This window comes from Canis lupus, chromosome 22 (assembly GCF_003254725.2).
Source record: "Canis lupus dingo isolate Sandy chromosome 22, ASM325472v2, whole genome shotgun sequence".
Classification (NCBI taxonomy): domain Eukaryota; kingdom Metazoa; phylum Chordata; class Mammalia; order Carnivora; family Canidae; genus Canis; species Canis lupus.
Window position 1 is genome coordinate 50,066,031 of NC_064264.1, and position 26,051 is coordinate 50,092,081.

The window sequence follows — 26,051 nt, forward strand, 5'->3', positions numbered from 1 at the left end:
ACAAGGCAGAGAGAGAAGCAGGCTCCTCTCAGGGAGCCTGATGTGGGACTCAGACCTGGGAATCACGCCCTGAGCCAAAGGCAGACGCTCAACTGCTGAGCCACCCAGGCATCCCTACACACCCATCTTCCTAACCACACTCTAGCCACTCCAGCCGCCCTCCTGTCCTCTAACTTGGTGGTTCTTATTGGGCATGATTTTGTCTTCAGGGGACATTTGGCAAAGTCTGAAGATATTGCTTTATTTCTACAGTTTAGAGGGGAGTGGATTGCTCCTAGCATCTGATGTATAGATCAGAGGGAGGGAACAGTGCTAAATGTCCTACAAGGCACAGGAACCACCCCCACCACCACCACCCACACACAAAAAATTACCCGGCCCAGAGGTCAATAGTGCTACCATGGGCTAAATATTTGCATGCCCCAAATTCATTTGCTGAAGTCCTAATGCCCAGGGTGATATTTGGAGGTAGGGCCACAGGGAAATAATTAGATTTAAGTGAGGTCACAAAGGTGGGGCTCCCTTGAAGGAATGAGTGCACTTAAAGAAGAGGAGGAGACTCTCTGCCATGGAAAGACACAGCAAAAAGGCAACTATCTCCAAAACAGGAAGAGGCTTTCACTAGACACCAGCTTTGCTAGAGCCTTGATCTTAGACCTCCAGCCTCCGAACTATAAGAAAATAATGTCTGGGGTGCCTGGGTGGCTCAGTCAGTTAGTGTCTGGCTCTTGATTTCAGCTCGGGTCATGATCCTGCGGTCCTGGGATTGAGCCCCACATTGGGGTCTGCCCCCAGTGGGGTGTCTGCTTCTCTCCCTCTCCCTCTACCCCTATCCCCACCCCATGCTCTCTCTCAAAAATAAATAAATAAATATTTTTTAAAAATGTCTGTTGTTTAAATCACCTAGTCCATAGTAATTTGTTATGGCAGTTCAAGCTAAGACATGTACTGAGGTTGGGAAATCCTGCAAATTGCTAAAGAAATTGGACAGCAATCTCCCTGCCTCAGGGCCTTTGCTTGAACTATTCCTTTATCTAGAATTGCCCTTTCTCTACTCTCTGCATGTCTCACTCCTTCTAGTCATTCATAGCCTGCCTTAGATCTTATTTTCCTAGAGAAGTCCTTTCTCATCCCCATTCTGAAGTATCACTATCATATCCTATTTTAATTTTCCAATGTATTAGCTGATAGTTTTCTTGTTTTATCTGTTTATCATGTTTCTCTTCCTAAAATTAAGTTTCTTAATAGCAGAAATCTTATCTAACTTGCTCACCAGGGCCTAATAAGTGCTTGTTGCATAGTTGGTACTCATTGAATCCCTGGGGGACAGATGATTTTTCTAGCTGATTTAGCATGATTCTAAAAATATGTGTGAGTATCTATTATTACATTGTATAAGCAATAGGTACCTCAGGACATTTAAAGCTGATTATCACAGTCTCCACTCTCAAGCAGCTTACAATTGCTTAAGAAGGATAAAAACGTGTTTTTACACATCTTGGGCAGAACAGTCAGTACATGCACTATACAGAGACAGTGTGGTGTCATGTGGGGAAGGGCGCTCACTGAGTTGTGAGATACTGCATGTGAGATGCCAGCAGGAGGGGCACCTGGGCGGCTCAGTCAGTCAAGCATCTGACTCTCAGTTTAGGCTCAGGTCATAATCTCAGGGTCATGAGATCAAGCCTTACGTTGGGCTCTGTACTCATCACGGAGTCTGCTTGAGGATTCTCTCCCTCTCCCTCTGCCCCTCCCTCGAACCCCCACCCCCTCCCAATCTCTCTGAAAAATAAATAAATAGATCTTTTAAAAAATACACAAAGATGCCAGCAGGGTAAGAGCTGAGAGGCAGCATTGTGCAGGATCAGGAGTATGGACTGTGGAGCCCAGACTAGTGAGGCTCCAATCCCAGCTCAGCCACTTCCAGATGTGTGACCTTGAACTGGATTTTTCACCTCTCTATGCTTCGGTTTCCTCATCTGCAACACGGATGTAATGAAAGTACCTGCTTCCCAGCCTTGTTGTGGAATCAAGTGAGTTACAGTCGGTAGAGTGCATGGCTCCAGAGGACACACCAGCCTGGCCTCTGGGACTAGACAGAGATGGTGAAAGGGCTGACTTCTGAGAGAAGGTGAAGTTCAATGGAAAGGATAATGAGGCGCTTCTCCGTGGAAAAGTTATGTTCTACATCAGAGAAGACGCACCACGGCCTGGAGCGTTGCTTACAAATCGGGTCAGGCAAACATCCATTTTCCCCATTCACTCATCTGTTTGTTTTTTGAAGGAGAGATGATAATGGGATGCTGGTCATCTGCTGATCCTATTATATCAGAAAACATGACAGAGCTGGTCACCAAACCACAATATCACTTTCTACCTTATTCTTTTTTTTTTTTTTTATTTCTGTCCATTATGCTTTGGTTTATTTTTTTTAAGATTTTATTTATTTATTCATGATAGACATAGAGAGAGAGGCAGAGAAAGAAGCAGACTCCATGCAGGGATCCCGACGTGGGACTTGATCCTGGGTCTCCAGGATCATGCCCTGGGCCAAAGGCAGGAGCTAAGCCGCTGAGCTACCCAGGGATCCCTATGTTTTGGTTTAAAAAAAAAAAAAAAAGATTTGAACTAATTTGGTCCTACCCTTTCTACCATGTGAGTCCATCCACTCGCCCCTAAAATAATAAAGCCCGCCCACTGTCCTCTGGAGGGCTAGTGCCTGGGTTAGAACATGAGCAAGATGCCAAGGTTTGGGGAGATACCACATAGATGTCAGATGGATTTATTACTGTGGTCTTTTCCTAAAAGGAAAACCCACCCAGGGTTTTAGTCAGAAACATCATATGCAGGGGCTCCTGGGTGGCTCAATTGGTTGGGCGGCTGCCTTCAGCTCAGGTCATGATTCTGGAGTCCAAGGATCAAGCCCCATGTCGTCTGGGCTCCTTGCTTGGTGAGGAGACCACTTCTCCCTCTCCATCTGCTGTTCCCCCTGCCTGTGCTCTCTTTCTCTCTCTCTCTTTCTCTCTCACTCACTTTCTGTCTCAAATTAATAAATAAAATACTTGGGATCCCTGGGTGGCGCAGTGGTTTAGCACCTGCCTTTGGCCCAGGGCGTGATCCTGGAGACCCGGGATCGAATCCCATGTTGGGCTCCCGGTGCATGGAGCCTGCTTCTCCCTCTGCCTGTGTCTCTGCCTCTCTCTTTCTCTGTGTCTGTCTCTCTCTCTCTGTGTCTCATGAATAAATAAAATCTTAAAAAAAAAAAGTCAAACTTGAGAAGAGACATGACCCAGAATTTCTTTAAGTTGCAGAGACATTTCAGGACACATCAGTCCATCTATTTTGAGCCTCCCCATCCTTACTTTTCTTTCGTCCCAAGGTCAGGACTAAAGGGCCAGCACAATGCTCTCCCAAAAGAACAGGTGGCGGGGGGCAGTGAAGGTGAGAGCAGCGACCACAGGAGGGGCTCGGTCCTGCCACCTGTGCTCCAGCCGCTGCAGCAGCGCTGTCCCTCCCAGAGAGGCAGAGGTGCCCAGCCCAGGCTGGTGCCTTCTCCCCTGGGTGCGGTGAGCACCCCACACGCTCTCCAACTTCCATTCCTGGCAGGGGCACTCAACAGAGTTCCCAAGTAAAGGGCCAAGGGCTCTGGGGCCACAGCGGGACCAAAGGCCATGGAAGACAGTGGGGCTCAGTGGGAAGGAAGGAGCGCCTTTGGGCCCCCAGGGTGGAACGGCAGGAGAGGCCAGGCTCCTGGGGTCTCATCAAGAACGAGATCAGAAAAAGGCATAAGGTCCCATTTCTCCCAGCCCTGGGAGGTTGAGGGGGCGGGGTGTCCCTTCAGGGAAGCTCCTCAAAAAGATGGGGGGAGTTCGAGAAAGTGTTGCAAAAACAAGAAACCAAAAAATCGAAAAACCCAGAGCAGGGAAGGGACAAAGAGAGAAGCCAAGATGGGATGGATGGGGAGTGGGGAGCTGCAGAGGCCTAGGGGAGCACAGGGGCAGGGAGGGCAGACAGGGGAGCAACCACTCTGCTCAAGGGGGGGGGGGGACGCTGCCCAGAAACCTCAGCTCAAAAGACTCCCTTGGGTTTAACCGTCCCCTAGGACTGTGGAAACAGGGGGAAAGGAAGGGAGAAACAAGTCAGAAGTCTCAGGAGGATGGAGCTTTGTGCTGTAAGGACTACCTCTTGGGCCTGTCCCCAATTTTCTGGGTTTTGTTCCTGGTTTAAAGGAGGTTTTATGTCACCCATGAGAGTCTGCATTTTTGTGGGATTCAAATATTCCTTAATTAGGTGTTGTCTCTTTACAGAAAGAAAAGACGCCTTTTATTTCATTTTACTTTGCCATTTTAATTTACTCCCTTTCGTGTTTAATAACTAGGTAGGGAAATGTTAAACAGCTGCTGTAAAATATTACAAACCCTGCTCCCTGGGAACGTTGAGAAGGAACTTTCTAGAGCTATCTCCCTCCCAGAGAGGAGCCCTGTGAGAGTGGACCCACAAATCCCAGCCTGGGTGGGGGGAAAGGTAGAAGAAGAGGAGGTGCGCTCTTTCCCCCTTCCACCAGGAGTCCCCCTACCCTGTCAGCCAGACCCTCCCACCCCCCAGACCCCCATCTCTGAGGTCTGAATGCAGAGGGAGTGAGAGGGAAACTGAGAAACACACACATCCACCTCCTCCAGGTGCCCCGGCTGATAGGACCCATCCAGAGCTAGAGGATCTGCCCTGGGAAGCTCTGGAAATTCAAGAAAGAAAAAAAAACCACAACAGAAAAGCAAAAGTGTCCAAGAAAACGTCTCTGTTTGGCCTTAGTCTACTGGATACTGCCTTTCTTATTCTGTCCTTATTGAGTCTGAGGACGACCACATACACCGGACCAGGCTCTAGTTTTTATACAGCTAGAAAAGTAAGGGGGGTGGACTCCCCATCTCTGGTGGGTTGACCCTTTGGCCAAGGGTCAGTAGCTGTCTGCAAACTGCCAAAGCTTCCCAAGGGATCTGGAACACAAATTTGTAGGGCAGCACAGGGCACCAGTTTCCATCGACTGAGCTGTGTATGATGCTTATACGCTCATTTTGCTGGTAAAAGAGCCTGTCATAAAATGTAATACTGACTATAAAACAAATCAGCGCTTTGAAACGACTTGCTTCAGATGTTTTCATAAATCCCTAATGACTCAGGCACTGCCTGCTATTGATAATATTAATGTGTTAATAGTTCCTCTGAAGCAGCAGCACTGGGTAGGCCTGGACACACACACACACACACACACACACACACACACAGAATACCACACTGGAAAACACAATGCTTTGGCTCTCCCTCGAATTCCAGCTGCACTTGATTGACCTCAGAAAGCCAGATCCAAGTGAGAAATCTGAGATTTCAATTATTGGCTGGAGCTCCCCTTTAGTTTAAAGTGTTTTACATCGGTTCATAAAAAGGTATATTTTTTATGCAAAAATATGCAAACATATAAAAGCATGCAGGCACACCTGTGTTCCTAGCAGCATTAGTCACAGCAGCCAAAATGTGGAAACAACCCAATGTCCATTGACAGATGAACAGATAAACAAAATAGCATATATCCAGGTGCTGGAGTATCGCTCAGCCATAAAAAGGAATGGAGTTCTAAAGCGTGCTACAACTCGGATGCACCTTGAGGACATCCCACTCGGTGAAATAAGCCAGTCCCAGAAGCCGTACGCATACTGCAGGGCTCCACTTACATGAGGAACCTGGAGCCCTTAGGTTCACGGAGGCAGAAAGTGGAAGAGGTTCTCAGGGGCCAGAGGAAGGGGACGTATATCTGTTTGGGAAGATGACAAAGTTCCAGGGGGCGGGTGCTGATGGGTGCACAACATTGTGAATCCCCTAATGCCACAGAACCGTATACTTAATGGTTCACATGGTAAATTTCATGTTACATTTACTTTACCAGAACTTTTTTTTTGCAAATTCATTTTTTTAAAGATTTATTTATTTATTCATGATAGACATAGACAGAGAGGCAGAGACACAGGCAGAGGGAGAAGCAGGCTCCATGCAGGGAGCCCAACATGGGACTCGATCCCGGGTCTCCAGGATCGCGCCCTGGGCCAAAGGCAGGAGCTAAGCCGCTGAGCCACCCAGGGATCCCTACCAGAACTTTTTAAATGGGAGAAGAAAAGCGTGTAAGGGACATGAGGGTTTTCAACAATCTTCCACACCCTGCCTCCCCTGCTTGTATTCCTCTGCAGAGCCTGCAGCCCGTCCCCAGGCCCTGGAGCTCCCAGCACCACCCACGCCTGAACCAGCCACGTCTGGTATCCTTTGCCCTTAAGAAAATGGCACGTTTTGGGGCGCCTGACTGGCTCAGTCAATGGAACATGTGACTTTCGGTCTTGCTGTTGTGAGTTTGAGCCCCATGTCGGATGTAGAGATTACTTAAAAATAAAATCTTTAAAAGAGAGAGAGAAGGAGAGGTTTTGTGTCTACACTTCCCAAACGCCCGAGCAGCTCAGGGAAGCCTCTCCAGGAAAACCCACTTCCAACCTGAAAAGGGAGTTTAAGGAACCAAGAATGACATTTTCATGATGCAATTTCTCTGTTCCTAACCGGCAGCATTCAGGTCGGAGGAATCTCAGAAAATCAATGCTCCAATCTCCCTGCCTGTGGCCACAGACACTAAAGTTTTCTCGAGGTATGTTTCTGTGGCTGGAGCACCTCAGCCCCGTTTCCCAAGATGGACAGGAAGGGTCTAGAGAGCCAAAGTGACAAATAACAGGGTGGGTGGGCCGGGAGGGGAGGCGCTGGCTAGATGGCAGTGTTTTCCTGGACTGGCCTGTCTTTTTGGGTTCCTCATTCCTGAGAAGCTCTTGCCTAGAATCATTTTGTGATTTTGCCCCCACACAGGTCCAAGAAGGGGAACCTGGGAACCCCCAAAGGTTGGATCTGAAGGCAGAAAGGGGAGGCCCAATCTGAGGCCAGCACCTACCTAGAAGTTCTCTCAGTAACACGGCAGACACTGGACACAGACCACAGGTTTTTCTAACTTGTTCTTTGGGGTCAGTTTATTTAAGAAAAGGCCAGAGCATGGTGTGGCTCAGTCGGTAGACTATGTGACTCTCTCTTTTTTTTTAAAGCAAAGACAGATCTTTTTTTTTTTTTAAGATTTTTTTATTTATTCATGAGAGACACACAGAGACAGGCAGAGACACAGGCAGAGAGAAGCAGGCGCCATACAGGGAGCCCGATGCGGGACTCGATCCTGGGACTCCAGGATCATGCCCTGGGCCGAAGGCAGGCGCTAAACCACTGAGCCACCCAGGCGCCCCGACCATGTGACTCTTGATCTTGGGATTGTGAGTTTGAGCCTCACACTGGGTGTAAAGATTACTTAAAAATAAGTCTTAGGAAAAAAGATGGCCAGAGCAGTCAAACCCTTGGCCCTCTCCCCCTGAAAGGAGAAAAATATTAGCATAATCCTTCCTATTCCAAGTCTCCCTGGGCCTTCCTTTCAATTTTCCCTACACTCCATTACCCCAAGCCAGGCAGCCAAGAGCTCCTGGGTCCCCTCACACAGGCTTTGGCCCAGTTTTGCATCTACAACGCATCAGAGCCAGTCTTCTCCCTGCAAGTCAGAAAGATGACCCCCACAGCTGGTATGAGAAGCATGTTCAAAGCCCTCCATAGAGATGAGGACAGAACGGAACACGGTGCCTGTGAATTTTCAGGGTCATGGGCCCAATGTTAAGGACCCCCTACAAAAAAGAGGAGCCCACCAGAAGGGCCCCACACAGTCTATAGGAGGAGCCCCACTGGAAGGTGGCAAGCAGAGCATAGGGCTCCCAATATGGAGGGAGGGCCTCAGGTGGTTTGGCCCCAGGGTGCAGCCGGTTCAGAGCCTGAGATGTGAGCCAGTTACTAGGTCAAACACTGTTAGGACTTGGAGCTGTCAGGACTTGGAGCCAGGAGAGATGCATCGTCTAAGTATCACTAAGAAAACTTCACAGCCAGCATCCAGATTTTCTAAATCAGCCACTTCACCAAATTACCTGCCAGCTCGTAAAATGCTTCCCTGACTTGCCTTCCTTTCTCCAAATGATTTTATTAACCAGTGTGGGGGGTGTGTGTGGGGGAGCAGAGAGAAAACTCAGGGGTGAATTACATTTTAATTTTATTTTAGGAAAGCCTGGGTGGCTCAGGGGCTGGGCATCTGCCTTCAGCTCAGGGTGTGATCCTGCATGGGGGATGGAGTCCCACATCCGGCTCTGGGTGGGGAGCCTGCTTCTCCCTCTGCCTGTGTCTCTACCTCTCTGTGTGTCTCTCATGAATAAATAAATAAATCTTTTAAAGAAATTTTATTTTAAATTCAGTCTTTCTCAGTTTTGTTTCTTTCAAGGCTGTGCTAAATTTGGTTAGGTCCAGGATGTGTAGGCTCTGAGAATTTGCCAGCTTGGATTTAAATGTGACGTAATTGTGTGTGTGTGTGTGTGTAGACTTCTCTGATCCTGACCAAACATACACTTAATATGAACAGGTACTCATTTTAACAGAGCAGAAACATGTCAATTTCAAGAAGTGCTTATGCTTACAGTATTTGGAGATACATTTAAAAAAATCATATTTCGCTTTGTGCATACATATTTGCTTTTGCTTGTAATTCTTCTAGAAACCTGTAATTCTTCTGGAAGCCTGATTGTTTCAACTACTTCAGCATGGACTCACTGGAGGAGCAGGGAGGGTATGCAAAGCTGCAAAGTGCTTTCATATTTAAAAGGGCCTTCTCCAGGATTGCAGACCAGTGGGTCGATGGTTTTTCTCTGGATACATTTCCTGTTTTTCAGGCTGACTCAAGTTCTCAGACTATCCGGGGTGGGTCTCAGCAGCTGGGGGTCTCAGCGGGATCTCTGCAATTCAAGGGAGCCTATTCCGGGCCAGGATCTGAGCCACCGCCTCTTTCTCATCCTCTGTCCACCAGGCACTAGGCTGCCAAAGACCCCGGGGGTTGAGGGCCAAGTGACCTGTAAGTCAACTTTACAAAAGGGAGGCTGGAGAAAAAAACAGGATGAGTTTAGGATCGTGAGACCGGAGGAAAGGAGGAGAAAAATGGAAGACTGAGGAAGCTGGAACCTCCTAGGAGCCCAAAGAAGGAGTTGTCATGGGTTTGGGCTCAGCAGACTGCAGGCCTCAGGAGAGCCCATGTCTGGGTCCCTGACAAGCTAGGCCTCCAGCCCCAGGAGCACAACCACAGCCAGCTGAATCCAGAGGCCCTGGGGCCACTCCCCTCAGGACAGACCCTGTCACCATGCAGCCACCCACTGATGCACTCTCTGGGCCTGCTGGAGCACAAACTCCACACAACTGATTGAGTCTGTATTGAAACCACAGGTCAGAAGATCACCAACAAGGCAACAGCTACCTTTACACACTCACTACCTCCAAACAGTTAACTGGATCACACACGCCTGGCCACACAAACCAGTGGAGAAATCGAAGACCTTCTTCTCACAAACACAGATACACGGGGTCCACCTAGGAGAGCAAGCTCCAGGCCCCCCAGCGACTGGCTTCCCAGGCCCAGTGGCAGGCTGTACTCCCCGGGCCTCTTCCTAACCTCGCGGCTGTCCGCACTCGCAGGCTCCTGGGAGAACCGGATCATCAGGGACCCGCCTCTCCCCGGCCCTCGGTGGCCTCGCCATTTCCTGGGCTGGGAGCTCCCGCAGCAGGAGCGCGTTGCCCGTGCTCGAGGGACTTCAACTTGGAGCGCAAACCGGGCCCGGGGCAGGGGCGCGGGGGCGCAGGGGGGCGCCCACACCCCCAGGGGCCGCACGGAACTGGGCCGGCGCCGCGGCCTGCGGGGGGGGGGGGGAGCGGGGTCACGGCCCCCCGGGAGCCGCGGCGCGGGGCGCTCGGGGCCTGGCGGGGCCTGCAGCGGCTCCCCCTCCTCTCCAGGCGCGCGCTCGCAGTTTGTGGGCCGCCGCGGAGCTGCGCCCGGGGCTACAGTCCCCAACGGAAGGCGCCTCCGCGGCCTGGACACCCAGCGAGCTGCCTCCGCGCGCCCCGCAGCGGGGACGGAGGCGAGTCCACGCGCAGCCGCGCACACCCACGTGCGCACACACGCGCGAGCCTGGGCGCTTCGCAGGAGGTGCCTCCCGGCCCGGCCAACGCGCTCGGCCCTGGGCCGCCCCGGGCCTGGCTCCTGCCGCCGGGTCCCGGCTCCCGTGCGCCCGCTCGGCCCGGGAGGAGAGCGGCCGCGCAGCCGCCCCGCGCGCCCAGCACGGCCGGGGCTGCGGGCAGCGGGGGCCGCAGGGCTGGCCTCGGGCCTGCGCCCTGTTTGTTTTCCCTTCGCCCCGTGAATGCTAGATTAAGACGTAAAGATTACCCGCGCCGAATAATGCCGGGAGTCAACACTCGAGCAAACAAAAGTGCTTGCACAACTCCGCCAACCCCGCTGGGACCCGGGCCGCGGGCTGGGGGGGAGAACGCGCTCCTCGCTGCTAATTACAAATAAATGATGATGTGCTCACTAAGTAATTGATTTAATGAAGTTCCTATGAAACTATTAAACCCGGGTGGAGGTCAGGCTGGAGGCGCCCCAGAGCGCCCATTGTGGGCTGTTTAACTCCACCAGGCTCCTCGGAAAGACATCGGGGCTAATAGGTGAAGTCACAGCTGCTCGCGCTGACTTCTCGCAGCGCCCGGCCGGCCGCGGCCACCCCCGCGCCCTCCTCCTGCCGCGCCCGCGTGCCCCGCCGCCCGCACCCGCGCCGGCCAGCTTACCCACGCCACTCCCAGCCCCGCCGCCGGCTCCCGAGGGCCTCTCCAAAGGGATCCCTGGTCTCGTTAAGAGCGGGAAGTTGAGCGCTGAACTTGTGCGCACCGCCAGCAGTTGGCGGCGTCCACCGCGCCCACCCCTCCCTCCTCACCCCACCCCCGCCACTCCGTGCAGGAACTGCAGCCAGTGTGCCACGCAGGGTGCTCGCGCGCTCTTGGCAAGGTGCCTGGAACCCAAGCGTGTGCCCAGTGCACTGGCTAGGGCGGGGGCGGAGGGGGTTGAGTTGTACATGGGTGTGTGTGTGTGTGTGTGTGTGAGAGAGAGAGAGAGTTGTGTGTGTGCGCGCGCCCTTGCGTTTCAGACCTAGAGGCCACGTTTTTACATCCCTTACCCTGGCCTGCGGCCTGTGTGTGCCAGAAAGTAGTAGAGGCAGGGAGAAGGGGACCAAAGAAAAAGGTGCAAAAAAGATCACCCATGGGGGCAGTTGGGCATGGGAAGCCTAGTCTCTCCGGTCTTGCAGACCCGCCGCTGGAGGAGGGGGCTGTTCTGGCACAGCGCCCCGACCCGGCCTGAGGGTTCCGCCCTAGAGCAACGCCTCCAGCTCCCAGTGGGGCTGCTGTATAGGCCGCAGGCCGAGGCTCCCGCTGAGAGATCCCAGCTCCCTCCCCGCCCGGCGCGCAGAGCCCAGACCCCGCTGGAAGGTGGCAACTGCTTCTGCTGCGGGATTGCTCTGGAGGGAAATGTAACCGCCCCTTATCCTGGAGCCCGAGGGGACCCCTGAGGGGACACAGGCCCTAGGTGGAGAAGCCGACATTGCAAACGGATCTAACGTTAAGGATGCTAACCCCCTGCCCTCTGCAGCAAGGGCACGAGATACTGCATCTCCCTTCACCTTCTGGGTACCTAGTAATGAAGGAGAGGGCCCATGTCCATCTGGAACTCCACACCAGGAGCCAGAGCCTCCCGTGGGGGTTCTGGCCCCAAAAGTCAATCCACAAGGGTACCCTGCACCCCCCCTCCCCCCCCCCCCCCCCTCCAGCCAGCCAGGTCTTGTCTGTCCTGGTCAAGAACTGAGAGTTCACAAAGTTTCTTAAAGTACTCATTTCATGTATGTCACAGTTAGTTAGCAATAAGCTCCATTCCTTTTTTTTTTTTTTTTAAACGTTAGTAATTTCCAGCTGCTGAAATACACTTCCATTTGATTTTGAGTCAAATGCTTGGCAGCGGGGAGGAGAGAGGTGTATTGGCTCGGTTCTTGGGGCCCTTAAAGAGAACTCCCTCTGTCTGGGTGTTTGGTCTTCCCTTGCCCGGAAGGAATCCTGACAAACATCTTCCCTTGAGGCTTGCTTGAGGTCTCAGTTTCACCGTCTGTAAAATTGGAGTGGAGGAGGTCCTTGGCAAAGCTCCTTTGTGCTCTGGGAGAGGAGGAAGTCAGTAAAGATGCCTGCTTGCACCAAGCTTTCGGTTTTCTTTGCACAAACCAGCTCCTTTGTAAAATAACACCTGGCGAGACTGCCTCGCGGATTTTTGCAAGGCTGGGGTTTTAATGTTCCCCACGCGAGCCAATGACAGAGAGCGGGTGTGCCAACTCGGCCGGTCCCACACGGCCCTGGTCCGCTGAACTGCACTCTCCCACCTGTGCCCAAAGCAGTGCCCGCCGGCACCCTCACCTCCCGGCCGGGGGCAGATGTTCCCAAGTTGTTCCCGCCTCCCCTCACCCGAGCCCTCAGCCCTCGGATTCCTTTAACGCCTGCTGAGGACTGCATCCCTGCCGCCCTTAATGCAGGATGGGCCCTTCTCTTCAGCCTCCAAATGAGAAGTGACATTTGCACTGGGCTCAGCCACCGCGTGAGCACAGCGCGGGGACACAGGCCCATTGACCTAGTGGGGCCGAGGGGCCGGCGGGCTCGGCGGCATCCGAAGCTGCCTTAATTAATACCATCTTAAATAGTCCAGCAGCCACCGAAGACAAAGTTGAAGAAAGACTTTAAGGCTGAGTGCCCCTCGACAAGCTCTTTTTCCCCGTGTCATTCAATATTTAATGCGCCCGCTTCTAATGCTACTACTGGTGTTCCTTTCTCAGCGAGGACATTATTTTTTCACGGTGCCCATAGCCAGGGAAAGCCCTTTAGGCAAAGAAAATCAAAATGTTTGTTGTTTTGGATGACTTATAACTCTTGTTTAACACAAGCACTTTCAGCAAAGTATAACAGGCGCAGCCTCCAAAGCAAACAACACAATCCTTGTGACAGAGTCAGACACAAAAAGCGCATTGTCTTGCGGACTACCCCTTTTCTCTGGTGCTAGATGGGGGCCTGTCTCCGAGTGAACACCACGATGCCATTTCACTTTTGAACTATTGTTTTTGAGTTATGCCATGTGGTCAAAAGGAGCGAGAAGGGGGTTGTTTCCAGGCTCATAAGACAAACGAGTTGCCTTTTCATTGAAATCCCCCCGCGATCCTTGAAAACGGAGTTTAAATGTCACCTCCGCCTTTCTAATGGGCACAGGGCTGGAGGCGACCCTTCAAAGCGCCCGGGTGATAAACGACCCTTATTAAATATAGCCGGGACCGCTGGGAAAGTCCTGCGCCCGGCCAGCACGTGGGAGAGCGCCCCTCGCTGGAGCGCCCCAGACGGGCCGGGCCTCCCCTGCAGCCGAGCGGCCCGCGGCCGGCCGTGGCCCCAGCCCAGGCTCGGGGGCGGGGTGGGGAGACCGGGGTGAGGGGGGCCGGTTGTAATACAACTTCTTATCTGCCGCCCCCAACACGCCGGTGCGCCCCCATCCCCAGAGGCTCGGCGTGAACGCTCGGAGCATTTCCCCCTGACTTCTTTTTGTCCGTTGCCGAGTGGCGTCTGCAAGTCTGAGCTGCAAAGTTACTGATTTGCAGGCTGCATGTTAAGGCAGTCCATGTAAGTAATTTCTGCGGGCACCCCGGCAAAGGAGAACAAATCGCTGACAAAGGCGAGCGCTTTCGATTCAGCGGCGTCGTTAAGGCAACCCCAAAGTATTCCTCCTATAATAAGTTCCACTTCAAAGGGTTTCTCATTCAGCGGTGACTGCTTCGCACTTTTATTAAGTCCGGGCTTTTTCACTCGGAGGAATCATCTGTTTGGTTATTTTTCATCGTGTTTATTTTTCACCATTCACACAGTACTTGTATTAAATAAACAAAGAACAATCGCTCTGCAAATAAAAGTACTTAGGTGGGGAGAGAAGGAAGAGGAACTGGAGCCCGGGCGCCCCTTGCTCTGTCCCCTCCTCTAACTGCACCCACCCCACCCCCACCCGGCCTTCCCTCCTCCTCTCCTATCTCCCTCTCCCCTTTCTGGCGAGCTCGGACGTTCTATGGGCCACCGTAACAAGTGGGTGGAAAGACCTAGGTTATTATAGGTCGTGCGTGTCATATTATATGGGTGATATTACATGTAATACCTATATTTCCGATGAGGTGAAAATTGAGTGAGCTACGTGGGCATGAAAGTGCAGGTCACTGCAACTGTATCTTAATAGTGTCTCGAATGGCTGTGGACCCTCTGCCAGAGACTCCCCTGGCCCAGCCCATTGCCATAGCAATTCTGAACACTCGGTGTGGGTGTACCATAAAAGCAGTAGTTTGAATTTCAAAGAACATGCCTTTGAACTTCTCCCTGCCTGATTAGGCACTTGTGCCCTGTGTGAATGCGTGTGCCCAGGAGTGTTTAGGCGTGGGCATGTGGGGGGTGATCTGTGAGTTTTTGTTCAGGTAGGGAAAGTGGTGTGCTGGCAACCCCAGGGCAGTGTCACTGTGGGTCTCCTTAGCCATCCCTCCAGCTCTGGAGGGTGGGTTTTCCTGGCCATGTGTCTATTTTGGTAGATGATGGGTCCTGTGATGTGACAGGCTGAAAGTATTAATAAGTATCTAGATTGTTTGTTTCTCTTGTATTCAGCTATCTTTTTCTCTGACTCAAATGATCTCTCTAGAAATCAGGTTCTCTCCTCCTCCTCTCTCCCCCATTTTCTATTTCCTAACTGAACTGGGCTAAAAAATACTTCTGGGGGAACATCTCATCCCATTTCAGAGAGAAAGGAGAGGTACATAGATGATAGATAAATAGATGATAGAAAGATAGAAAATAGAGAAATAGCTAGCTAGATTAGTTGCCAGGTAGGTAGGTAGGTAGGTAGGTAGGTGGGTGGGTAGGCAGAACAAACCACTCTTGTCTCAAAAAACTTCCACAAAATGCCGGATGTAAAAGACAAGAGTGCAATACAAACATGTGTGCAGATAGTTGGGCCTCGCCTTCAAGGACTTTGGGCCCCCTGTTCCTGTCCCCCAGCGCTATCCCTCTTGTGTGGCCATCTCCAACTCCTTAAAAGAATATAATTCCCACCCTCAAGCTATTCCCGGTGCTTTAGATTTTTGGAGCATTAGTTCTACCAAAGAATCATGAATGCGGTTAAAGATAAACATAAGCCACAAATAACCATGCGTTTGAAGATTCTCCTAGCCTGGAAAACAAAGGTAGATGATTTAAAATGTTTGTGAGGGCCACAAGGGCCACGCTTTGCCTAGAAGAGATGAAGTCTTTGATGATAGCCAACTTAGTGTCAATAAGTGGCTTTCTTTGAGACATATTCAGATGGGAACGTCTTGCTTGCCAATTGCCATAGAAATCTTAACACACCATGAAGATTGTCCAAGCGCCAAGCCTTCCGTTCTGGACTAAATTACTTTGAAGTGGCGCAGGACGAGCAGTGGTCAATTTTAACTCTATAGACTGGACAGAGAACTCTGGGAGTGGGAGATTGTGCGTTTTAAAGCAGAAAATAAGAAGGGGAAACTTGTTTTATACACTCTATACAAGGTTCTGCTCATTGTCAGATATCTTTTATCTTTTATATTTCCCATGAATGATTCATGTCTTGGTGGCTTTGTGTCACCCCTTTCACCAGAAACTTCATTAGAGAGCTATAAGTTTTCCCATTGATTGGGGCCCTCAGCTATGAGTGTTTTTCTCCTTCGTGTGGTGGTTATTGTCATCTGGCTTAAAACAACTCTTTGCAACGTGTTTCACTTTTACTACATTTAACAAATCTTTTAAAAACCGCCATAACCTTATGGAGAACTGCTTGTTGACATTACTACCAATTGTTTTTTCTTCATCTTTTTTTTTTTTAACTATTTGCCTTTTATCCCTTTTGTATCAGCTAACCGAAAAACAAGCAGAGGATCAAGTGGACATCCAATTACATCAGTTTGAGCTACTTGGATATTTTGTTGCCATTGAATCTAATTTCTAGCTAACACTGCCTACTAAAAAAGCTGAGCTAGGCTTCCTAGATCAGCTCAACTTGCAAATAACCACAATCCAACTGGATGCTGCCTGCCCCCCCCCACCTTCCCCAATACCTGATGGGTAGAGGTATTTGATGCCCACTATTCGTTCACCAGGTGTTTTTAACCCCGCACCCATGCCAGCTCCTGATTTCACCTTCTTTTTTGTCTGGTAACCTATCACTGTCCCTTCAGCTTTTCCTCAGTCTTTTTACCCTTTTACGTCAGAAGCTAGGCACCAAAGAAATGCTCAAATTCACTCACCAGATTTTCACTGATTATGATCACTAAGGATATTATTAACAAATGGATGCAGTAACCCCTAAGACTTATGCTAGTGTTACATGCAACTTATAGGGCTTAGTATTCATAAGTACATTGTATTTTCTAGATTAGATTGTAAATTAAACCAAGCTGTAAAAATATTTTATTGCTTGGGAGAGGCTAAGAATAAAGAGCTCAAGAGAACCCCAATGTTCACTAGTCAGCAACCTGTTCTGTTTGTAAAAGAATGGCAGAAAAATGCCATTAGGTAAAACATAAGCAATACATAGGAAGAATACCTTTATTAAATTTTTTACTTCATAATCATTCTTGCTTTCTTTCTATTGGAGGTACACATTTTAAGTTTTTATTTTAGGTGTATCAGGAACCAATAGATCTGTGGCAGAGTAAACCTATGCATGGCAAAATACATAAAATACATATTCCTTTGTTTCATAATAAATAAACCTGTAGCATAATAAAGAATAGTGCAAACTACCATTGAAAAAGTTGTATAAATAAAACAACTCATTATAAATCAGGAATATTTTGTTCTAATAAGTTTACGATACATAAATTATCCCCCCAAAGTTCATACCTATTTTATCTATTTGAAAGAGCTTTGAAAGTGAATAATATGAAAATCAAATAAACTTTAAAAATGTAGAATTATTTTATATTCAAGTTTTATGGTCTTTTTCTTTATAAAGGAGGGTCTGCATGTTTCATATTCACTGTAACAATCTGAAGACAACATTGAAAGGCTTTCAAAGTGACAGCACCATGCACTGTACTAGTAATATAATATATCTATAAACTATATAGAATCTTGTCAACACAATGCAAAAAAGACATGCAGGAAGAGTCCTGGTTTTCACATTACGTTGTTCATTCAAGTAAGCTTAAAAATATATTCCCCCATTTTCTTTCCTTTTTTTTTTTTTTAAATAAACCGTGTGTCATAAACAATCCTTCACCAAAATGTATAATATAATTCTTTGGTGTGCTTTGAACTCTTCCAGGAAAAACAAAGGATGATGTCTGAAAATAAATTAATTCAACTGTACAAATAATAGTGTTCACATACAAGTTATTAACAATGACAAGACTACATCAACCACTCACAGCACACAGAACAAATTTCTACAAACCCTGGGGAGGGGGTGTCTTCAGGGTCTCTGAGGATAAATTAGTGCTCTTTAGTATATTTGTAAGATGTTTATGATGAGCTATATTTTGCATGAGATGTGTTGCACGAACTGAAAATAAATTGACTAAGAGTTATTGTCCTAGGTCCTTGACCTTTTTTATCCTAGCATGACAGCTCTGGCAAAGGTCACACATTCAACAATGTTTGGTGGTAACTATAAACCCTTAAAAAATTTTAATATGTATAGCAACTCCCTCCCCTCTTTTAATGTAAATCATACACTTCACACACTGTCATTTTTAAATGGGATCCAGTTGCGTGTGCTCAGTGCTCAGGTGGGAAAAAACTCATGAAAAATGCAGTTTCGGGCATTGAAAAATAAACACTTTTAAAAGGCTGATACAACAGTATAAAAGAGGGCTTGGCCTGTTTTAAAAACAACAGCTTTTCCCAAAAATAGGCATGTTGCCAACATCACACCTCCTTAGACTTGCCTGTTAATTTTGACATCCCCAAGAACTTATCTAAGACTTATCTCTTTATTACACGAGAAGTTTGCACACAGTAAAGAGGCAGCATCTGAGATTTCAGATTTTAAAAAAAAAGAGAGAGGAAAGGAAAGCACTTGAATTTCTTCTATTTCACAAAATATCACAGTTTCACAGTTGTCTACACAGCAGCCTTTTCTGTTCTCCACTTTTGCTGAAACAATCACAGTAGCACAATAAATGGAGACGTCTTAAGGCTGCTGCATCTTTTTCGTTTTAAATCATACAAGCGTGGTACCAAGGAAATAATCCTGTATAAAAATAGTGTGTTAGGATGAGATCAGTAAGAAAAGAGTGGAAATTTAAAATTACAATTATTAGAACTTAAAGGGTTTTTACAAATATTTTTTGGACACATGTACAGTCTAAGATCTGTTGGCAATGCAGCAAGTGTGTGGTTTACAATCAAGGGGCCTTTTTTTGGAATTCGGGCCCAAGGAGGAGGCAAGGGGGCTCTAAAGAAGCCCACATTATGGTGTTAAAGGCATTCTGGAGGCACTGCAGGAAATGCAGAGGGCCTTGTTGCTCTGTGGAGTTGACTTCAAGCTTTTTCTCACTCCTCTCAAAGTATACATGTATTGTATTGGCAGTGTGTATCTCGATTAACCCTTGGTACATTTTGCTCCTAGCCCTGTCCCCCTGCAACATACAAGTCCAGCTTGGTTGGTTTTTTGTTTGTTTGTTTTCTAAGGAAAAAAAAAAAAAAAGCCCAAATATCTTAATTAAATTAATTAAATGTACAAACACCATAGGGTTTCATACTGAATAAATAGGGCTAATTAGACCCGGTGGCAAGTCTGAGTCAAGGGTTTGTCTCAGGCTCGGCATTGTCCCAGGTTAGGATATGGTCCAAGGACTCCCACTTATGACTTATTTTTATTATGACTAGTAAATTCTAATGTATCGTCCGTGCAACTTCAGAGTTCCCATATATCTCCTCATCTTCAGACTCCGAAGTGGTTCCATTACTGGAAGGTGTGTGAAGGTGGCTGGGGGCTCCACTGGCCTGGCAAACGTACCACTCATTGAGGTTGGTCACCTGAGGGGATAGAGTGCTCGAGCGACTCCTGGTTGGGTCCAGCACAGGAGAAACGGGGGCACCCACTGGAGTCCCCACTGATGAGTAACCAAGGGCTCCTGGAGAAGGTGGTGGGGACTTGCAATGAATCTTCATGTGTTTCCTCAGAGAGCTGGGGTGAGTGTAGGACTTGTCACAGCCTCGGATCTTGCAGTAATAGGGCTTGTCGCTGGTATGGACATGGGAATGCTTCTTCCGATCACTGCTGTTGGCAAACTTCCTGTCACAGCCATCAAATTCACATTTGAAAGGCTTTTCCCCTGCAACAAAATAGAGGGAAGGTCAACAATTGCTTTTCAGAGACCCCTCACTTGATAAGAGAAATCCTGGAGCAGAAATGTGAATGCATCTTCCCATTCTCTTGAAGACCAACCCCAGGCCTGGCTTCTCTTCCTAATCCCTATGTTCCAGAAGGCAAAGGGGAAGGGATACTCCAGGGATGGGCCTGTCAGTCCCTGGGTTACCACAGGGCTCAGGGGCAGGAGAGCCAGAGTGTTGAACCAGCCAGTGTGCTTTGAACTCTTGGTCCAAGAAGCCACACTGAAACCCTACAAGTACCCAAATACCCGATCCTCACTGCCCTCAGGGTCTGTACCTGCAAAAACACAAGCAGATCCCCTGTCAAAATAAATGCTGATAAAATGATTCTTCTAAAGCCACAGCTTGGGTGAAGGATATATAAAAAAAAAAAAAAAAAAGTAAGCACAGCCACTAAATTAAAAGTGAAGTGGGGGTAGTGCCATAAAATTACAATAATGGCATTTTGTGTCAGAGCGGCCCCAGGATTCTACCGATTGGAAAAGAAATGAAATAACGCAAAATATCATTCTCTTCAGAAACAAAGGCACCTGTGAAACACACAATCCCATCACTAGATTTTGTATAAGCCTGGCAGGGCAGAGACTAGGCTGACGGCCTCTTCATTCTACCACCTTCCCTCCCAACTTGCAGGGCAATTGAGAGCCTCTGGAATAGAACTTTAGCATGTTAATAAAAAACCTCCACCAGAACCGAGCCCATACCTGATGCCCTGCAGAAACAGATGCTGACAGCTTCCTACCTTATTTAATAGTCAGAAAAGGGACTATTATTTACCAGTCTTTGGCCCACTGCCCCTTGAAGCTGCTCTAACCACCCCAGGAACACAATGTCTTTAAACACAAGGCCCCTAGAGCAGGAAGCGGAAATGCTTAATAAGACAACTAGAAATTCAGCCACCATACATTGGTATTAAAAAGGAAAAAAGGAAGACTGCAGATAACAGTATGAATTTTCTCTCTCACTAAGTATCTATGAACTTGATGTATTTGAGTCATGATTGAACAAGTCATCTCTTACATATTACTGTTTAATAATATTTCCCTCATATTTACATGATTTTAAAAATAAAGTTGAATTTCTCTACATTACCGCAGCTATTCTGGTGGCTTGCGAGGTATGGCTTTTTCCTTGGTTTGGGATAATACAGTTTTTAAAAAAACGAACAACTACTAAAACAGCTCAGTGTATATAAATTTTTGTGGTGAATTTTCTTCTGCAAATATTTCAGTGCAGGGTTTTCTGTGTTTTGTTTTGTTTTTTTTAATTTCACCAATGATAACTGCTTCGATGCCAGAGCGTATTAACACAATCTGAAAGTATTCAGATGGCTGGAATATTACTTATCCTACCTAGAAAGACTGTTTAAACATGAAATTAGATATTATTCAAATATAGGTCCTGCATTGATCCAGAGAGGAGAAAAACACAACAAAACACAATAATCACAACCTTCTCTGCAGATGAGCTGCAACAACAAAAAACGTTAATTGTTTTTTTATCAAAACATCAGTTATCTGTCCTGACTTGTGTTCTACTTTAACTCGAAGATAATACTAATTTAATACAACATAATTTTTAAAATTGTCATCAGCCTTTCTTCAATTGGTAGGCCTAAGTGGTTTTATTCACCCTATGTAAATGTGCAGTGTTGTTTGGAGTTGTTTTCTAGGCTGGCTATATATCCCGGGTTGTGAAGAACACACACAGCTTAGACACTGCTGCCCTGCCACTGCCCACGATAAAGAGAATTAGGCCCAGTGAAGGGAGATATGGAATGGGGAGGGGGGGGGAGTAGAAAAGGAGGGCCAACGGAGAGGTAGAGGAAGAAAGTAGAAGCAGGGGGGAAAAGTGGGGGGAAAAAAGTGAGGGTGAAAGAATTGCCTGATTTATTCAGGGGGCCTAAGAGGGCAGTGAGCAAATTCTAGCTAACTGGAGAGGGTGAGACCCCAGTGTTTACATTTCAGATGCGGACAGAGGGGTCAATCAGAACTCAGCTCCTTGCAGAATCTGAGGGAGTAAGGGATGCTACGTGAGCCACCCTCAGGTCTACCAGTTGCCTCTCCCAGACAGAACTCGAGTCCGGCCCGGAGGAAGGCTATGAACCGAACTGGGGGCACGTGGGCCAGGAAATGGGCCTTCGGGAGCGACCGGGGAAGGCCTCCCTTTGATCAATCTGTTCCGGAATCTCGGATAACCCCCAAAAGGGAGAGTGCCGTGGCAGGGACGGGGCCCGGATGGCCCTTCTCCGCACACAGCGCCCCGGGGCTAAGCGGCAGGCGCGGGCTGGAGCACGACCGCGAGGGCCGGCACCCCTCCCCGAGGGCCCGGCGAGAACCACGCGGCCCGGGGAGCCGGGCTGGCAGTGCACCCTCGGCCCGGGCCCGGCGTCCCGGATCTCCGCCCCGCCGCGCGCGCCCCTCCCCGGGGGCCTCCGGCCGCAGGGCCCACCTGGGAGCCGGCGCTGCTCCCGCGCCTGCAGCTCCGGCCGCCGCGAAGGCAACGTCCGCGCCCTCGGAGGCCTGGAAAGGCGGAGGCCCGAGGGCGCAGGCTCAGCTCTCAGGGCGCCCGCAGGGGAGCGCGCTGCGGGCAGCCTCGCCTCCTGCGCCCCGCGCGCCCCGCCGCCCCGGCCCCGGGTCCCTGCCCTGGCGGCAAGCGCTGGCCACGGGGGCGGGCCGCGGAGGTTTTCCAAAAGCCTCAGGGGGAGCTTCCTTTTGGAAAACTCTCGAGGGCGGTCTGCTCCCGACGAGAAGAGCGCGGCCGGCCTCGGGAGCTCCAGGGGAGACTTCCTCCCAGGCCATCATCGGTCCCCAGGCGGCCGGCCGGGTGTGGGCCGACAGGCGCAAGGCCCCGGGCCCCGCCTTGGCCGCCCTGCCCCGGCTTCCCCCCAGGAGCCCCAGGAGCCCCCGGTGCCCCCGGCCCCGGCCCCGGCTGCCAGCCAGGCGTTGGGCCCACGCGCGGCGGCTGCCTCCTCGCCGCCCAGCGCCGATAAATCAGCCAAGTAATTACTGAATGTAAACTCCAGTTACTTAAGTGTCCTCCGAGGGGTAATATTGTCTGTCCCTATAAATCCCGACTGCTCGCGCTCACCAGCGCTTCCCACCAACCCGCTCATCCGTTCCACGGAGGCACACGACGCACAGGAAACACCCCACGGTCCCACGCCGCAGCCGCCTCCACTGGGGGGTGGGTAGGATGGGGAGCTGGGATGGGAGGGGTCGCCGCCGCGCCGGGGGGGGGGGGGGGGGACAGGTACCAACGACCGCAGGAGACTCAGCTCACCCTGTCCTCCTCCACCGAGGACCTTTTTTGAAAGGACAGAGTAAATTTCTCGAGCAGCTTCTAGGACACGTGTGAATGTGTGTGACAGAGCTGTGTGATGGCGCATGGGTGTGTACGAAGTGTGCCTAAGTATAGAGGTAGGTGGAAGAGGAGGGTGTCCGAGCATACGTGTTCCCGGAATGAGGCAGAGGTGGGTAGTCTGAGATGCAGATGTGTGAAGTTGTTGACGGGCCGCGTGCACGTGAAGGAGTACCTGTGGGGTGCGTGAGTGTGCGCGCGTGTGTGTGTGTGTGTGTGTGTGTGTGTGAAGGCCTGGGGGGGGGCCCAAAGGCGCATTCCTTTGGCATTTCGCACCACGCCCCGGAGACCCCGAACCCCTCCCCTCCTGTTAGGGCCACAGTGAGCCTGGCCTAGTGGCCCCAATACCGGAGTGAATCCCACGTGCCCCCTTGCACGCGGGCTCTTCCGAGCACGGCGACCGCGCGGGGTCCGCCACCGGGTGCGGAGGGAAGAGCCACCGGGGCGGCTTCGGCTCCAGCCCTCCTTCCCCAGCGCCCTCCCCAAGTTCCCGGGGCCGGGCGAACGTGGGCTGCCGACCGTCCTGGGCGCCTTCCTGCTCCGACTGCTGCTGCTTCTGCTCCGGGGCGGCGGCGGCGGCGGCTGGAGCGCGTTGCCGGTCCCGGCGAAGGGGCTGTGGACGCGCTGGAGACTCCACCGTGTGGGAACCCAGCGCGGGGCCTGTGTGTGCTATCGAATTACTTATTCATAGAAAAAAAAGGGGGGGAGAGAAAAAAAAGAAGTCACATGTCCGGGTTATACGTATGCGAAGAGAAGCAGCAGAAGTAGGGAAAAATTAAGGCGAGCAAGAGGAGGAGGAGGAGGAGGAGGAGGAGGAGGAGGAGGAGGAGAAGCAGCGGCGGAAGCGGCGGCGGCGCGGGAGGCGGCGGCGGCGGCGGCGCGGCCGGGGACAGACACCCACCTGTATGAGTGCGCTTGTGGATCTTGAGGTTCTCGGAGCGCGCGAAGACCTTGCCGCAGCCCGGGAACGGGCAGGGGAAGGGCTTCTCGCCCGTGTGCACGCGGATGTGGTTGATGAGCTTGTATTTGGCCTTGAAGGGCTTGCCCTCGCGCGGACAGTCCTCCCAGAAGCAGACGTGGTTGCTCTGCTCGGGGCCGCCCACGTGCTCCACGGTGACGTGGTTCACCAGCTCGTGCATGGTGCCGAAAGTTTTGGAGCAGGGCTTGGCGCCGCCGGCCGGGGGCGGTGGTGGCGGCGGCGGCGGCGGCGGCGGCGGCCCGGCCAGCTCTTCGGGGTCGATCCACTTGCAGATGAGCTCCTGCTTGATTGGCTGCCGCATGTAGCGCAGGAAGGCCCCGGCCGCCCCTGGGAGGTGGGGGTGGTGCTGGTGCGGGTGCTGCGCGGGCGCCGGCGGCGGCGGCGGCGCCGGGGGCGGCGCGTGGTGCTGCAGGTGGGGGCCCGGCCCGGCCGCCGCCGCAGCAGCCGCGGCCGCCAGGTTCAGGTTTAAGTTCACGGCTCCGTAGCCGTGCAGGGCGGCGGCTGCAGCGGCCGCCACCGCCCCGTAGTGCGCATCCCCGGAGCGCGGCGCGAAGGGCGGCTCGGCGCGGCCGTACAGCTCAGCTGCCGCGGCTGCCGCTGCCGCCGCCAGCCCCAGGCGCATCTGGCCGTTGAGCGGGTGCGGGTGGCCGCCGGGGGCTCCCGGAGCGTCGTGCAGCGCGGGGAAAAGCGCCGGGCCCCCGCCGCCGCTGCTGTCCGGGCCCGCGTAGGTGCCGCTGGCCGAGATGAACATGCCGGCCGAGTGGGGAGGCGGGGCCGAGTGCTGGGGGGAGCCCGTGCCAGACCGCTGCTCCCCTCCGAGCGGGACCCCGTGCATGGCCGCCGCGGGGGCCGTGGCGAAAAGGTCCCTCCGGAGGACGAAGTCCCTGCTGTGGCCTTTGCCGCTGCTGCCGCCGCCGCCACTGTCGGTGGTGGTGTAGCCCGAGAGGGCAGGAGGAGGGGGAGGGGGAGGGGGAGGAGGAGAAGGAGGGGGAGGGGGCGAAGGGGAGGGAGGAAGAGGAGGGGCTGGGGGCGGGGGCGCGGAGGGCTGCGCGCGGCTGCTGCCCCCGCCACCCGGGTAGGTGCTGGCGCCGGGGTGCGTGTCCGAGGCTGCAGCACGGGCGGCGGCTGCCGGCGCCTCGGGCTGTGCCGGGAGAGCCTGGGAGGGAGGGCTGAGGCCGAGCGCGCTCGCCTGAGCCATGTGCTCGGGTCCGAGCGGAGTGATGGCCACGCCGGGGTCAGCGCTCAGGTCCCGAGGGCGGAGGTGCGTGGCTGTGGCGCGGCCTTGGGAGTGGGCGGGCGGGCTGGCCAGCGCCGGGAAGCCTGTCATATTCTGAAGCGGCCTGGCCTGAGCCGTTGCCAAATCCGCTAATCTCAGCGCTGGCGGGTTCCTCTTGCTCAAAGGGGGCTCCATCAGAACTACACAATCAGACCCATAGACCCTCACTGGGGGGACTTTTTTTCCCTCTGCCCACCTTCAAAAACATGTATATATTAGGCTCCCTTTAACTTCTTTGTCCTGGCCTCCTAACTCTGCTTATTCCTGTTCCCACTCTGTCCTCCAGCGATTGGCAGAGCCAACACCACATTTGAGCTGCACAGTGGGACCGAGATTTTGGAAATGGCACGGGTGGGATTGGAGGGAACAGCGTGATTGGCAGCAGCCACGGCTGCCGGATTGGCTCCCATTCAGGCCTCCGGCCCAGCAGGGATCCGCCCCCGTGCTCGCCGCCGCCTTCGCTTTCGCTTCGCGCCCCCTCCTCCCCTGGAGCCCTGCGTCCCCGCCTTCCAGGGGGATGCCCAAGTTGCACTTGCAGAAAGTTTGCGCTGGGCCTGCGCGCGCAGCGCCCCGCGTTCCCATGACGCTCCTTTCGGAGACCGTGCGCCGGCACGCGGCCGGAGGGAGCGGGGTGGGTGGGGGCTGGGAACCCCCCCACCCCGGGACAAAAGATGGAAGGGGCATAGCCCCCAACTTCAAAAACCTCCGCCTCGCCGCACGCAGCGTCTCCCCCAGCGTGCAAACACTTTCTACCTCCTCCATTGGAAGAGCGCTGGGCTGCTCTCTGGAGGAGGAAGGTGAACAGAGTATAACCCGTCGTCGTACTTCTAGAGGTGATGCTAGAAACTTCGTATTTGGGAAGGACACCCAATCTGCCGAGCGCTCACGTAGGGCGCAGAGACAGGCCCTCTCTGAGGACGGATATTAAGGACGTCCTATTGGTTGCAAAACAATTTAGGTGATTTGGCTCCGCAAGACACCAGGTGAAGTCAAAATAAATATTTC

At 51.8% G+C, this 26,051-nt stretch overlaps 1 protein-coding gene and 1 long non-coding RNA gene across 2 annotated transcripts in view; both read right to left on the bottom strand.

Annotated features, from left to right (window-relative positions):
* The window catches only part of LOC112655903 (uncharacterized), a 92,890-nt gene extending 81,994 nt beyond the window's left edge, over nucleotides 1–10,896 (bottom strand). Inside the window, exon 1 of the long non-coding RNA XR_003133947.3 lies at nucleotides 10,762–10,896. This is a non-coding gene — a long non-coding RNA (uncharacterized LOC112655903). The remainder of the gene's footprint in view (nucleotides 1–10,761) is intronic.
* A 5,724-nt stretch (nucleotides 10,897–16,620) lies between these two features.
* On the bottom strand, nucleotides 16,621–25,339 carry ZIC5 (Zic family member 5). Its single transcript, XM_025441184.3, has 2 exons — nucleotides 23,693–25,339; nucleotides 16,621–19,373 (listed from the first exon to the last, which is right to left on the bottom strand). Exons 1-2 carry the CDS (start codon nucleotides 25,179–25,181, stop codon nucleotides 18,931–18,933), a joined length of 1,932 nt encoding a protein of 643 aa, XP_025296969.2. The 5' UTR covers nucleotides 25,182–25,339; the 3' UTR covers nucleotides 16,621–18,930.
* Between the last annotated feature and the right edge of the window lie 712 nt (nucleotides 25,340–26,051).